At 44.7% G+C, this 15,274-nt stretch overlaps 1 protein-coding gene across 3 annotated transcripts in view; it reads right to left on the reverse strand.

Annotated features, from left to right (window-relative positions):
* LOC122542797 (echinoderm microtubule-associated protein-like 1) overlaps positions 1-15,274 on the reverse strand; it is a 139,515-nt gene that overhangs the window by 17,246 nt on the left and 106,995 nt on the right. For all 3 annotated transcript variants that reach the window (XM_087983991.1, XM_087983992.1, XM_087983993.1), the window contains 6 exons: positions 14,834-14,959; positions 12,320-12,451; positions 9,233-9,300; positions 5,855-5,943; positions 4,122-4,219; positions 2,556-2,643 (listed from right to left, as the gene is read on the reverse strand). In XM_087983991.1, the coding sequence (XP_087840117.1) occupies positions 2,556-2,643; positions 4,122-4,219; positions 5,855-5,943; positions 9,233-9,300; positions 12,320-12,451; positions 14,834-14,959 (601 nt within the window). The remainder of the gene's footprint in view (positions 1-2,555; positions 2,644-4,121; positions 4,220-5,854; positions 5,944-9,232; positions 9,301-12,319; positions 12,452-14,833; positions 14,960-15,274) is intronic.

The following is a 15,274-nucleotide window of genomic DNA, read 5'->3' on the forward strand; positions in this document are numbered from 1 at the left end:
CATAGTCTTACCAGACCATTAGAGAGAAGCAACAGGTGACGATTTAACCAGAGGGCCACAAGAGCTCAGCTGAGGGAAGGGGTTGAGAAGCAGAGTCCTTCATGGTAACCTAAAACCGGTGATGGGAATTGAACCCATGCTGTTGGCATCACCCTGCTCAGCAAACTGAGAACCAAGCCAACTGAGCTAAACAGATTCCCAAGTTTGGTGGCATCCATGGGAGATCTAAAGCTCCTCTGTCCCACGGATAACAAGGATTTGGTGCAAAAGGGAGTTTTGGGTCAGTGTTGACCCAATTTCCAAATAGATAGCTACAGATTAAATATAGTTCGGAAACACAAATTGCTGGAGAAACTCGGCAGGTCTGGCAACAGAAAGCAAAGTCAAACGTTTCTGGTCCTAAAACTCTTCATCTCGCTTGACATTTTAACAAAAGTTTCTGATGAAGGGTCACTGGACAGGAATCATTTATTCTGCTTTCTCTGCCCCCAGACTGGCTGAGTTTCTCCAGCAATTTCAGTTTTTGTTTCAGATTTCCAACATCCACAGTTCTTTGTATTTTATTTTAAACTATGGTTCTAAAAACGGTTTATTATTTTATTATAAAATCAAGATCAAAGAGTTACAAATGTTAATGCTAAAATTTGAAAAAAGTAGGCCATTCAGCCCCTTGAGGCTGTTCCACCATAGATCATATAGTGGCCCCAATTTCACTTTCTGGTCTAATCCAAAATCCTGTGACCCCCTTACGGCCGAGATTCTCTCCCCGCCTTAGGGGATATTTAGTGACCTGGTCTCTACCACTCAGTCACGAGTTCAGCATGTTTCCCTTAATTTCTTGTCCCAACTCCTATACTCAAAAGGCTATCATGTTGATGTTTTAGAGAGGACATTGTTCCAGAAGAGGCCTCATCATTGTGTCCAGTTCTGGTCACCCTGTTATAGGAAGGATATTAAGCTGAAGAGAGTTACCAGGTCATTGCTGGGAATGGAGGGCTTGAGTTATAAAGAAAGACTGGGACTTTTTTCACTGGCGTGTAGGAGGTTGAGGAGTGACCTTAAAAGTTTAAAATCATAAGGGGTATGGACAGAGTTAATGATGGTTATCTTTTCCCTAGAATGGTGGGGAGGGGGGGGGGGGAAACTTCAAGACTCATGGACATATCGAGGGGAGAGAAGAGGGAGAGATTTAAGAAAATACATGAGGGGCAATTTTTTTCTTCTTTAAGAGGGTGGTTTGCATGTAGAGTGAACCTCCTGAGGAAGTGGTAGATGTGGGTACAACTACAACGTTTAAATGCCACTTGGATAAGTACATGAAGAGGAAAGGTTTGGAGGGATATGGGCCAGGAGCAGGCAGGTGGGACTAGTTTAGTTCGAGATTACGTTTGCAATGGACTGATTGGACCAAAGGGTCTGTTTCCGTACTGTATGAGTCGTGAGAACTTTCTTACCCAAGGTATTTCTCAATTTGTCTGAAATGGAAGCCCCCTCATTTGTAAACATGTACTAACCTCTCCCAAAAAAGGGGAACAGCCTACCAGCATCTACTCTGTCAAGTTTCCCTCAGGACTTTACATATTTCATTTGGATCACCTCTTATTCCTCTCCATTCCAGTGGATACAGGCTCAGACACAAGCTGTACAACCTCCCCACACAAATAATTCCTCCTTCCTCAGGGATCCATCAACTGAACCTCCTTAGAACTGTTTCTAAAGCAATTATGTTCTTTTTATTAATAATGAGACCAAAATTGTACACATTACTCTAGATATGGTCTCACCAATGTGCAGTTCAACGGTGTCAAGGAGTGTGGTACTGGAAAAGCACAGCAGGTCAGGCAGCGTCCGAGCAGCAGGAGAGTCGACGTTTCAGGCATAAGCCCTTCATCAGGAATGAGGGGATGGCCCAAGGAGGCTGAGAGATAAATGGAGGGGGGTTGTGGTGGTGGTTGTGGTGTTGGAGGGAAGCTAGCTGAGGAGGTGATAGGTCAGAGGCGGAAGGTGGAACAGAGGTGGGAAGGAAGGTAGACAGGTAGGACAATGCAAAAGGGTGGTGCCTAGTTGGCAGGTTGGATCTGGGATAAGGGTGAGGGGAGGGGAGATGAGGACACTGATGAAGTCCACATTGATCCCATGTGGTTGGAGGGTCCCAAGGTGGAAAGTGAGGCGTTCTTTCTCCAGGTGTTGGGTGGCTAGAGTTTGGCAGTGGAGGTGGCCCAAGACTTGCATGTCCTTGGCGGAGTGGCAGGGGGAGTTAGTTTTTGGCCACAGGGCAGTGGGTGTCCCAGAGATGTTCTGAAATGTTCCACGAACAGGTGTCCTGTCTCCCCAATGTAGAGACGACCACATCGAGAGCAACTGGACACACTAATTGTGGCAAAACATCCCCGCTCTACAGTTTATCCCCCTCACAAAAAACAGCATGCTAGGAAGGAGTCACGCACTCAACATAGTTACCATCTGAATAAGAGACCAGACATTTGTGAAGACTTTCCCCAGGTTTAAGTAGCATCTGCAGAATTTGACAACAATGTTAGAGGCTCTATACTCACAGAAGAGGACCTCATAGTCTCCAGAGTTTGTGACTATGTAGCGACTGTCAGTCGACCAGTCCAGATGTGTTAGAAAACTCGAGTGTCCCTATACCAGAATAAAAGAAATTCTTTGGTTAGGAATCAAATAAAGATAGATTTCCACAGCCCTCCTCTGGAAAGAGCAGCAAAAATATGGGAATAAAACAGGGAATGCTGGGAAATTACACAGCTGCTGCCAGACAGAGAGAGAGACAGACAGAGAGAGACACAGAGAGAGAGAGACAGAGAGAGAGAGACAGAGAGAGAGAGACAGAGAGAGAGAGACAGAGACAGAGAGACAGAGACAGAGAGACAGAGACAGAGAGACAGAGACAGAGAGACAGAGACAGAGAGACAGACAGAGAGACAGACAGAGAGACAGAGACAGACAGAGAGACAGAGACAGACAGAGAGACAGAGACAGACAGAGAGACAGAGACAGACAGACAGACAGACAGAGACAGACAGAGAGAGAGGAAGGAGTTAACATTAAGTACAATATGACACTTCTTCAGAATTCAGAACATTTATGGCTGTTCTGAAGAACTGGATTCTGAATATTAGTGGGATTAGAATAGATAGTTGCTTGATGACTGGTGTGGATATGATGGGCCAAAGGGCTTCATGACAGTAGCTTTAAAACAAAAACTCAAGAGAGTGTGTGGTGCTGGAAAAGCACAGCAGGTCAGGCAGCATCCGATGAGCAGGAGAATCGACTGTTTGGGCATGAGCCCTTCAGCAGTAATAATGAAGGGCTTATGCCTGAAACATCAATTCTCCTGCTCCTCGGATGCTGCCTGACCTGCTGTGCTTTTCCAGCACCACACTCCACTCTGAACACGAGCATCTGCAGTTCTCACTTTCTCCCCATTGAAAAAAAACTGACATTTTCCAGCCCTTTCTGACCTAGAGAAGAGTCCTGTTTGTCTCTCCACAATTGCAGAGTTTCTCCAGCATTATTTTGTTTTGGGTCCAGATTTCCAGCATCAACAGAATTTTGCATTCAGTGAAAATAAAGTTCTGTGCCTCAAACTGCCACCCTTAGTTGCTGGAGATAAACCTTGACAAGCAAGCTAGCAATATGGAGAGACACCACATCAACATGTTCAGGCTACCCCAGACCAGGGAAGTAGATTGGGAGAAAGGGCTCAGGCTTGTAACATTCACAGACAATCCAACAAATACAGGAGCGAGGAGGAAGACATGCCCACTCACTTGCGAGGGATTTTAATAAACGGAAGTATTTGGTGTTTTAATGGCAGAGGTAAACCGTCCAGCCCAGAGATGGGACTTGAACCCAAAGCACCCGGCTCAGAAATGGTGACTCTATGGCAGTACCACCAGGGGCTGCTGCAACTGTACAATAAGCCAAATGGCTCTCCTCTTAATCTTAACGTTCTCAAAACTGGTCACATGTTGTTTGCAGAACATTAAGGGGGGAAAAGCTGCAGTTTGTTTAGATGCATTGCCAGATGGTCACTGCAGTTTGATCAGGCATTGACCAGCTCCAGGGTGAGGGTGGGGGTGGGGCACCATTTTACTTACGGAACATCTTCCCACTCGATTGTACTTCCTGCCATTTTCAGCCACTGTGTACATGTAAACATAGTTGTCGTGCGATCCAATGGCCAGGTAATTGCCATCTGTGGACAAAGAAAGCAAGATACACTTGGAATATGGTGTACAGTTCTGGTCCCCATATTTTGGGAAGGATGTGGAAGCATTGGAAAAGGTGCAGAGGAGATTTACCAGGATGTTGCCTGGTCTGGAGGGAAGGTCTTATGAGGAAAGGCTGGGAGACTTGAACCTGTTCTCATTGGCAAGAAGGCTAAGAGGGGATTTGATAGAGACATACTAGATGATCAGAGGATTAGATAGGGTGGACAGCGAGTCTTTTTCCTAGGATGATGATGTCAGCTTGTACGAGGGGGCATAACTACAAATTGAGGGGTGATAGATTTAAGACAGATATCAGAGGCAGGTTCTTTACGCAGAGAGAGTGGTAAGGGCGTGGAATGCATTACCTGCTAATGGAGTTAACTCAGCCACATTAGGGGCATTTAAACAATCCTTGGATAAGCACATGGATGATTTTGGGATAGTGTAGTGGGGACGAGCTGAGAATAGTTCACAGATTGACACAACATCAAGGGCCGAAGGGCCTGTTCTGCGCTGGATTGTTCCATGTTCTGTGATAAATGAAGATCTTCAGAGTCTGGATGAATGGCTTCAAGCTAGCCAGGGACACAAGGCCTTATCTCCCATCACAAATTGACATTTTAGTTAGGGTGGCATGGTGGCTCAGTGGTTAGCATTGCTGCCTCACAGCGCCAGAGATCCAGTTCAATTCCAGCTTTGGGTAACTGCCCATGTGGTGTTTGTACATTCTCCCCGTGTCTGCGTGGGTTTCCTCCGGGTGCTCCAGTTTCCTCCCACAATCCAAAGATGTGCAGGCGAGATGGATTGGCCATGCTAAATTGCCCCATAGTGTCCAGTGATAAGTCCATGAATAAGACATGTTTGGAGGGATATGGGTCAAGGACAGGCAGATGAGATTACAGCGGAACCTCAATTATCTGAACAACACAGGAGGGGAATATTTTGTTCAGATAGTAGATTGCCAAATAACAGTTTAGCCAAACGTTGGGACCTTGCAATCTTGTCAGATTATCCGAATTTCGGATAATCGAGACTCCTCTGTATTTTAGTTTGGGAAGATGGTGGCTGTGGACTGTTTGGATTGAGGAGTCTGCTCTAGTGATGTATGAACATCAGCCACAATTCTGTTGAATGGCAGAATAAGCTCAAGGGGCCCACTGGCCTACCCCTCTTCCTATTAATATTTTCTATGCAGTACTGAGGGAGTGCCGTACTGTCAGTCAGAGATACTCTCTTTTCTGAGTATGTTCTGTGCCGTCACCAACATCAACGATAAACACAGTAACACAAACTAAGCAGCCAAGATCAGAAGAAACTACACTCAACAGGGTCGGAAGGATGCCATTCAGCCCATTAGACTAAAAGCAAGCAACAACCAAAAAAAGTACTCTGAAGTTAGTTCTGTAAATTCTCCTACTATCCTTTTCAAAATGGCCGACGTTTAAATGGCCAGCCAAACTGATCACATGATTTTAACCAAAATGGATAAGACAGCAGCATTCAATGGGAAGGCGCGAAAAAATAAAAACCTTCAAATCTGAAACTCGCTTCAGCTAGAATTCTCTGGTTTACCCGGAGTGGACTGGTCAGCTCCAGGCTGCGCCCGAGAGCTCTCGTACCTGGAGAATAGCTCATCACAGACAGCTTCTCATTCCCATCGGTGTGCACAGTAATGGGATCCTTTGTTTCAGCATCAATTACCATCCACCTGCAGGAGACAAGAGCCAGGGAGAGAGTCACTGTCGATGCTACCACTTGGATGTAATTAAGCGCCCAAAAAAGAGAAAAAAAAAGTTTCCATACAGGAGTGCGGTCAAACAAACTTTGAAGCACACAAAGAGAGATAGGACAGGCAATTGAAAGCGTGGCCAAGAGGCGTTAGTGTTAAATAGGAGAGGAGAGAGAAACAGATTTTAAAAAGGAGTTCTAGAGCTTGGTGCTCCAATAACTGAAAGCCCGGCTGTCAATAGCAGAGCAATTAAAAATCAGGCTACTCACGTGGTTAGAATTAGGGGAATCTGGATATTGAAGGGACTGGGAAACATGGATTTTACCCCTCTCCCCCCCATTTAACTCGAGCTTTGCCAGATCAGGAACCAGTGTAGGTCAGTGCAGAAAAAGTCAATGGGACCGAGAGCGCGTTTGGGTTTGTTGGATAGAGTCAAACTCCCGATGTTTTATTTCTTGTATGGTACTGTACAGAACTGGACTGTGTTTGTGACTGCTTATACAGAAAATATCTTAAATGTATTTTTGAAATAAATAGGGAAGTAGTAAAAAGCAAAAAAAAAAAAAGTGTAGAAACAAAAATCAGAAATTGCTGGAAAAGCACAGCAGGTCTGGCAACATCCAGACAGTGAAATCAGAGTTAACGTTTCAGATCGAGTTCTGAGATAGGGTCACCAGACCAGAAACATTAAGTCCGATTCCTCCCCACGGATGCTGCTAAACGTGCTGAGCATTGCCAGCAATTTTGAGTTTTGTTTCGGATTAACAGCATTTACAGTTCCTTTGGTTAAGAGCAAAAGTAGCCTTGCGTATAATTCACTCCACAGAGAGTTGTACAAACAATTGCCTCAGTGTTACAGCTTTGTGTTACAACTGTTGTAGATAGAACCTCACTGAAGAGCTATTCCCTTGGACCCAGGCTGAAATTGAGAGTGTTGACAGGTCATTCAAGCAGAGGAAGGTCACATACAAACCAAACCCCACTGTGTTCAAGGGACAGAAATATTTCCTTTGCTCATCAGCAAGTACTTGTGAATGCAATGCACCCACAGGCAGAGACAAGGACAAGGTGGCATATGGTTACTGTTAGAATGATACACCATTTAAGAAAACCAACACTAATTAGGGATTGGTCAACATCACGGATTAGTTTATACGATGTACAGGCACACACACACACACACACACACACACACACACAGAAAGGAGACATCGTTGGAAAAGGTCAAGTATACAGGTCATTCTGTATTGGTAACACAAATTCCCTGTAACACGATTGATGAACTGGGGACACTGTTTCTAAAGCAGGAACTTTTAAAAACAGGTGTTGGCTGTATTGAGATTACATCATTGACACTAAGCGCTGCTTCTAATGTGCGATTTTTCTCTAATGTGCGAAAGCAATTATCGCGTTAGAAGAAACTGTACCCACAACTACTAGTAATCCAGAGGCCCGAATTAAGACGACAATAAGACAGAAGCAGGCCATTCAGCCCATCAAACCTGTTTTGCCATTCAAGGAGATCAAAACCAATCTAATAACCTTTAGCTCTACTTCCCTGGCTTGCCCACCCCTGCTTTTTAAAAAAATTGGTTTTTCTCAGCCTTGAGTATACTTGACATAGCCTAGTTTAAAAAAAGCACATCAGGTTATAGTCCAACAGGTGTAATTGGAAGCACTAGCTTTCAGAGCGCTGCTCCTTCATCAGGTGGTTGTCAAACAAACACATGACTTAACCTATACAGCCTTATGGGTTAAAGGATTCTACAGGTTCACTCCACAGACTACAGCATCTGGGGGAGATCTGGTTCATGAAAACTAGTCATCACAAAATGGAGAGAGAGAGAGAGAGACATCATTCACCCATTTGCAGCCTTTACTTGGTCTGGCCTAGAGGGGAGTCCAGATCTGCAGCAATGTTCTTTTTTCTGAAATGGCTACAGCTGAAAACTGCTACACTGTTAGGGTAAACAGCACGGTGGGTTTACACATGCCATGGACTTCAATGGTTCAATGTAGCAGCTCACCAACCTGCCGCCCCCCGCCCCCCAAGATTAATTAGGGATAGGCTGCAAACGCTGGCTTAGCCAACATTCATATGAAAAGTAAAAGTGACAGATATGGCACTGGGGAACTACAGGCTTGATATGAAATAATACATTTAAATAAAGTGAGGAGTTTTAGAAATTTCACTTCAAACTGTTATTTTTATCATAATAAACTTTTCTTTTGCTTTCAGTTCCTTTTGCCTCTGTACCAGGCCACCGTGTTCTCAACTCTTCATGGCCAGCCTGGCACAGGAGGGAGGAAAGGCTTTAAAGACACTATTGACACTGTCCCTGATCACAGCATTAGTGACCAGGGAAACAGCGCACTCCCAAAATCATTCAAACTGTTGACATGCCCATCAAAGCTGAACCTTATTTAGTCTCAATCTTAAATACTGGAGGTGGAGAAGAAAATTAAACATGGAAGCAATCCTGCTCTCCCAGTGAGGTGTCCTGCTCCAGGTGCCCAGCTGAACAGCAGATCCAGAATTGGCCTGTCGAATCAGGTGAAGTCCCACAGCACAACGTGACTCTGAGACAGTCAGACAGCACAGAAATGGACCCTGTAGTCCCAACAGGCTGTGTCAACCATGTTCCCAAACAAAACTAGTCCCACCTACCTGTATTAGGCCCATATCCCTCCAAGGAGGAAGAAGTGAGGACTGCAGATGCTGGAGATCAGAGTCAAGAAACAGTGGGGCTGGAAAAGCAGCATCCGGGGTGCTCGAAATGTCGACTCCCCTGCTCCTTGAATGCTACCTGACCGGCTGCGTTTTTCTAGCACCACACTCCTTGATGCATATCCCTCAGAGCCTTTCCTATTCATGTACTTATCCAAAATGCCTTTTAAAACATTGCAACTGTACCTGCATCCACCACTTCCCCAGGAAGTGGATTCCACACTTGAAACACCCGTGTAAAAAAGTTGCCCGTCATGTCAGTTATTAAACCTTTCTCCCCTCATCTTGGATATATGACCCTGGTTTTGAACTCCCCTCCCAGCCAGGGGAAGACTCTTGTCATTCACTTTACCTATGCCTTTTTCGCCTGTAAATTGAGGAACTTCAACAACCGACTGCACCCCAGTCGTGCCTTCTCAAAAGCGCTAGTGTTATTGCGTTAGAACAGATATGAAAATTAAAGAGACTCTGCTAGATGTGCCTGCAGCACGATCAACGAGTACCTGGTTTGTACTTAGCAATTACCTGGAGCATGCTTACCTTGCAGTTTGCATTCCCACTGCGATAACAGACCCACTGGGATGGAAACCAACTGACTGAGCTGCATCCTGGCAAGAAATAAAGGTGGGGGGGGTGCAGGTGGGGATAAACAAAAAAAAATATGTATAGTAAACCTCAAAATATAACTCATCCATTTCCTTCTGAAAATCAGATATAAGTAGAGCCTGTTATGGACCATACCAGACCCCTGCAAATATTTTAAAAAGGTGGTATCCTGGACCCTAACCTTTTCTTAGTTTATAAAGACAAATATAAAGCCTTGCGTTCCAGATGCAACTGGACTACTCCACATTAAGCAAGACACAAATTTATTCAAACGCTAGTTAAAACAAAAACAACAAAAAAGGAGGAAGAACTTGAAATAATAGATACAGTAATTATTACTAATTAACTGTTCCAATATAGTACCATCCCATAAACACACCCCTTGGCAAAAAGGCAAATTCAGACACAGATTGTCTCACATGTAATCCAGCAGAATAAAAGCACCAAGTGGAAACTCCGTAGCAGTAAGGAGACATTTACTGCAGCTTCCAACTCTGCTGAGACCCCAGCAGCAACTGCTGCCTAATCTTCAAAGCTAACTAAAAATCCTTGGTCTAAAACAGCTTGACCACACCCCTTCAGGCTGCTTCTATTGTTCCAACTTTAATAAGCCCTCAAGGCCCCACAAATTGTCTATCTTCTCACAGACCTGTCCCCCAATCTCTCTAAAAGAAAACAGGACAAAAACACACCTCAAAGCCACAGTATCATCACAGGATCAAGACAGCACTTTGCAAAACGTTAAGCACGCACATCTTTATGTTGCCAGTTTATCAAACGTGAAGGCCACCATGAACATCTTGGGATTGAGTCTCTTGTCCTATTGCTTTCTGACCAGGTTGTTATGTGCGAATTTGCGTGCGGAGGAATATCTCAAGAATTAGCAGGAGTTGACCCCATGGCTCCTAGAGCCCACTCGAATATTCAAAATGATATGACCAACACCTTAACTCAACCTTCCCGCCTCCTCCCTTGGCTCCCTGAAGGGCCGAGAGAGGGTGTCTGAATCACTGCCTCAAGAAGTTTTCAATCATGGAGCAGAAACAAATCTGAGGAGGTGGAGGAGGAGAGAACTCCAAAATATTCACAACCTTTTCAGGGACATCGTTTCTCCCCCTTTTGGTCCTAACCGACCAGTCCTTCATCTGGAGACTGCGGACCCCTGTTCTAAATTTCCCAGTGGGTGGGGAGAGCACTGTTCCTCAGCGTCTACCCTGAGAAGACCCTTCACTCAACCAAACCCCCAGAGGTCAGTCACATTTACTCACCCACATGACAGGAGACCCCCCTCACTGAAGTTGTCGTGTAATATATACAGTTACCGACGGTGACATCGCAAGGACTATTCTCAGCATTTAAATAAAGCCATTAGAGGTAGCGGCAGAAGTAGGCCATTTAGCCCACTGAGACTATCCCGCTGTCCAATGACATCATGGCTGATCTGATAATCCTCAACTCCACTTTCCCACCCAACCCTTAAGCGAAATCAACCCTTAGCTAGATCGTACAATCGAGTTCTGGAGGAGGGTTACTGGACCTGAAACATTAACTCTGCTTTTTCTCCAGAGGTTTCTAGACTGGTGGAGTTTTGCTGATTTTGTTTCCAAGTACAATTACTGACCTGACTCTGGAAATGGCAGGTCAAAAGGAAAAAGCAAGAAAAAAAAACGTCAGAGCACAGGAACCAACTCTTCCATTCAACCAGTCCATGCCGACCATAATCCCAAACTAAACTAGTCCCACCTGCCTGCTCCTGGCCCATATGCCCCCCCAAACCTTTCCTATTCACGTACCAATACAAATATCTTTTAAGCGTTGTGACTGTACTAGCATCCACCATTTCCTCTAGAACTGTGAACAGTGTAAAAAAAGAAATTGCCTCTTGTGTCCTTTCTCTGCTTACCTTAAAAATATGCCCCCCCCCCCAATTTTGAACTCCTCCCATCCTAGGGAAGAGGTTCTCCTTATCCTTGCCCCTCATGGTTTTATAAGCCTCTATAAAAGGTCACCCCTCAGCCTCCTAACCCCCAGTGAAAAAAGTCCCAGTCTCTCCTTATTACTCAAACTGGTAAATCTTTTCTGAACCCTCCCCAGCTTAATAATATCCTTCCTATAACAGGGCAACCAGAACTGTACACAGTACTGCAGAAGAGGCCTCACCCATATTATCACCTTCCACTGTATAATCAAAGCATTTTACAGACAACCGCACAGTTTCCATCTCAGAATCATAACAGGCAATTTACAGACAGCAAGCTCCAACATTTAGAAAGATGATAATACCCAAGCACCTCCCTGCAATTTTTCAAAATAGTGATGGTAGTATCTTTTACATTCCCCAGACCTCAGAGGCTAGATGTCTGCTTTCATGCCTGACAGCACATCAGACACAGCAGCTTTCCCTCAGAATTATCACTGGAGGGTTAGGCTAGATTAATTGTCCATTTTGGTTTAAATCAGAGTAGGACGTGAACCGACAGCAGACTGAGACGAGAGCATTACCACTTGCTCACACCTTTTTACTGGTGGGTACCTGGACTCCAGGTGCCTGGTTATTTCTTTCCTTTATGCTGCCATGTGATGGGGGAATTGTTGGAAAGGCTAACATTTGTAGCAGACCCCTAACTGAACTTGAACAGTGGCCTGCCGGGGTTATTTCGGATGGCAGTTAAGAATCAAATCCCATTGCTGTGGGTTTGGAGATAAATGTAGGCTGGGCCCAGATAAGTACAGACAACTTCCTATTCTCAAAAGAAAAAAAAGTGAACCAAATTAGTTTTTACAACAATTAATAGCATTACCCAGTCATTATGACAGAGACTACCTTTATAATTCCAGATTTACTAACTGAATTCACATTCAGATGTGGTGGGATTTGAACCAAAGGGGGTTAGACTGGACCCTTCCAGATTTACTGCAGCATCAGCACCATCTACACCTTCATCACCAGCTGCCTAGCACTGCACATCTGAGCCCTAGTGATAAAGTAAAGTAATGACTTGTACTTTCTCAGTGACTTACATCGAGAATCTTACTCCAGACTGGCTGGTGTGACTTGGAGTCCCAGAAATGGATCAACTTGTCTTGCCCACATGTCACAAACCTGTCCTCACCCGGGTGTGCAGAGAGTCCCCACAGCTCATCAGTATGACCCTGCGGAGGAAGAGTAACACCATGACACAAGAATCAAGTAGGGGGTTAGCATACACCTTCATCCTGAGAAACAGAAAGGCTTAAGTTTGTCCCCACACACCATTCAGTCTCTGGTCTAGAACAGGAGCAAAAAACAAAAAAAAAATGAACATATGATTTTTTTAATATCTTTGAGGAACAGCCAAAGAGGAGGATTCTGAAAAGAAATAGCTGGTCAAAGATGTACAGCATGGAAAGAGACCCTTCGGTCCAACTCGTCCATGCTGACCAGATATCCTAACTTACTCTAGTCCCATTTGCCAGCCCCTGGCCCATATCCCTCTAAACCCTTCCTATTCATATACCTACCCAGATGCCTTCTGAATGCTATAATTGTATCAGCCTCCACCACTTCCTCCTGCAGCTCATTCCATGCTCAGCAAGAAGTTGCCCCTCAAGTTCCCTTTTAAATATTTCTCCTTTCATCTTAAAGGGTATGCCCTCTAGTTTTGGACCCCCCTACCCGGAGAAAGAAAAATGACCTTGGCTATTCACACACCTCATGATTTTTATAAATCTCTAAAGGTTCCCTCCTCAGCCTCTGACACTCCAGGGAAAACAACCCCAGCCTATTCAATCACTCCCTATTGCTGAAACCCTCCAACCCTGGCAACCACCTTGTAAATCTTTTCTGAACCCTTTCAACATCCTTCCTATAGCAGGGAGGGCAGAATTGAACAGCTTTTCAAAAGTGGCCTAACCAATGTCTTGTATAGCTGCAACATGACCTCCCAACCCCTATACTCAATGCTCTAACCAATAAAGGAGAGTGTACCAAACATCATCTTGCCAGTGATGCTGCCTGACCTGCTGTGCTTTTCCAGCACCACTCTAATCTAGACTCTGGTTTCCAGCATCTGCAGTCCTTGTTTTTACCTAGTTGATTTTAACCCTACTGCAAATCCTCTTGCAAGGATGCCTGCCTTGAAGAAGTTTTCCTCCTCTCTCTACAAGAATCTGAGTGTCTCTCTCTCAATGGTCATCTCCTCTGCCCTGAAGCTCTTCAACCATGTCTTCTCTGACCCATCACCTCCATCCCCACCCCCATTCACCTATTGTACTCTATGCTACTTTCTCCCCACCCCCACTCATTTATCTTTCCACTCTGCAGGCTCCCAGCCTCATTCCTGATGAAGGGCTTTTGCCTGAAACGTCGATTTCCCTGCTCCTCGGATGCTGCCTGACCTGCTGTGCTTTTCCAGCACCGCTCTGATCTAGACTCTGTGCCTCCTCTGTCAAGGATCATGATTGGCCCATTTTTCCAAATGACTGGTCATGGCAACTATTTACTTCCTGCCCTCACTCCCCACATCTAGTGGGGACATATATTTCACGGTAGGCAAGAATAAACAATTATACTGCACCTTGCAGAGTGAAGAGGTTACCAAAAGGTACTTCATTGGGGCTTTCGAAAATTAAACACGACACTGACAAAAGGAAATATTTGGAATTTTGGGCATCCGATTTTTTTTTTATAAAAAGGAGGAGACATTTTAAAGAAAAAGTCTTGAAGAAAACAAAAAAAAAGGACAGAGAGAGATAGACAGGTGGAGGGAGTTAGAGAGAACTTCAGAGCATGGGGCTCAGGGAACTGAAGGCACAGTGACTGGTGGTGGATGCTCACGAGGCCAAGATTGGGGAAGAGCTGAGATTTCAGAGGGCAAGGAAAAACACAAAGATAGGCTACAGTGATTTGAAAACAAGCATGAGAACTTTACAATTGGAACCACTGTTCAAAGGGCCTAGGCAGATCAGCGAGCACTGGGTGGGTGGGGGTCGGGGATGTTGGGAGAGAGTAAAACAGAACATGGCACAAACTAAAGGCACTGTTTTGATTACCTTCACTTCAGAGAATCAGAGGACACTGAAGTCATACAAAAACAAACCCACTGGTAAAAATCGTCTTTCTTCTTCAAAACGCTCAGAGCCAGCACAGGAGCTAACTAGGACCAGGTGTTTCATTTAACATGAATTCGCTTTATGGTTGTGGCCCGTAGCTCAGTGACACCCTCCATACAGTAGCCCCTTCACCCTTCGTTCCTCTTCCAGCATTGTTCCTTTAAAAAAGTGTTACACACTGCCCAATTAAAACAACCTCACCATCTTGCCTCAGCACCTTGGGAAAGCAGTCGACACTCAACCCTTTTCGCCAACCTCCCTCTCAACCAGCATTCATTCATTAGCTGCCTGAAGCATACCAGAGTACCAAAGATGCTACGCTGACTGCAGTTTAAAAAAAAGTCTTTTCCCCCCCAGGACAGAGAGCTAAAGACAATCAACATGAAAAAGGGTGAGGGGAGGGTAAAATAAAAAGGATTTTGTTCAACATTTGCAGTTTCTTACTTGTACAATAGGGCAGTATCCCCCGCTCAGTGTGCCTTGAAGGATGCAGTTCCTTGTTGTGCCAATAAATAATCCATCACCTTTTCCTTCTGCAATTGTCCTCACCGGGCCAAAGGCCTCAGGGATCTGTGTTTAATAAAAAACAAATACACAAGACAGACATTAAGGGAAACACAATTTGGATGCACCGGTGTCATCTAATAGTTGGAAGCAGAGTTATTAGGGTCATTTAAGCGACTGCTGGATATGCACGTGGATAGCAGTGAATTGAGGGGTGCGTAGATTAAATTATTTTATATTAGGATTAAATCTCGGCACAACATCGTGGGCCAAATGGCCTGTTCTGTGCTGTACTTTTCTATCTATGTTTAGCCTCTCCACTAGTCAATCCACTACAGAAGGAACGTAGCGAGGTTTACACCACACCCAAAAAAAAAGGAG

Source organism: Chiloscyllium plagiosum, unplaced genomic scaffold, assembly GCF_037043375.1.
Source record: "Chiloscyllium plagiosum isolate Xiang-an unplaced genomic scaffold, Cpla_swu_hap1 HiC_scaffold_47, whole genome shotgun sequence".
NCBI lineage: Eukaryota > Metazoa > Chordata > Chondrichthyes > Orectolobiformes > Hemiscylliidae > Chiloscyllium > Chiloscyllium plagiosum.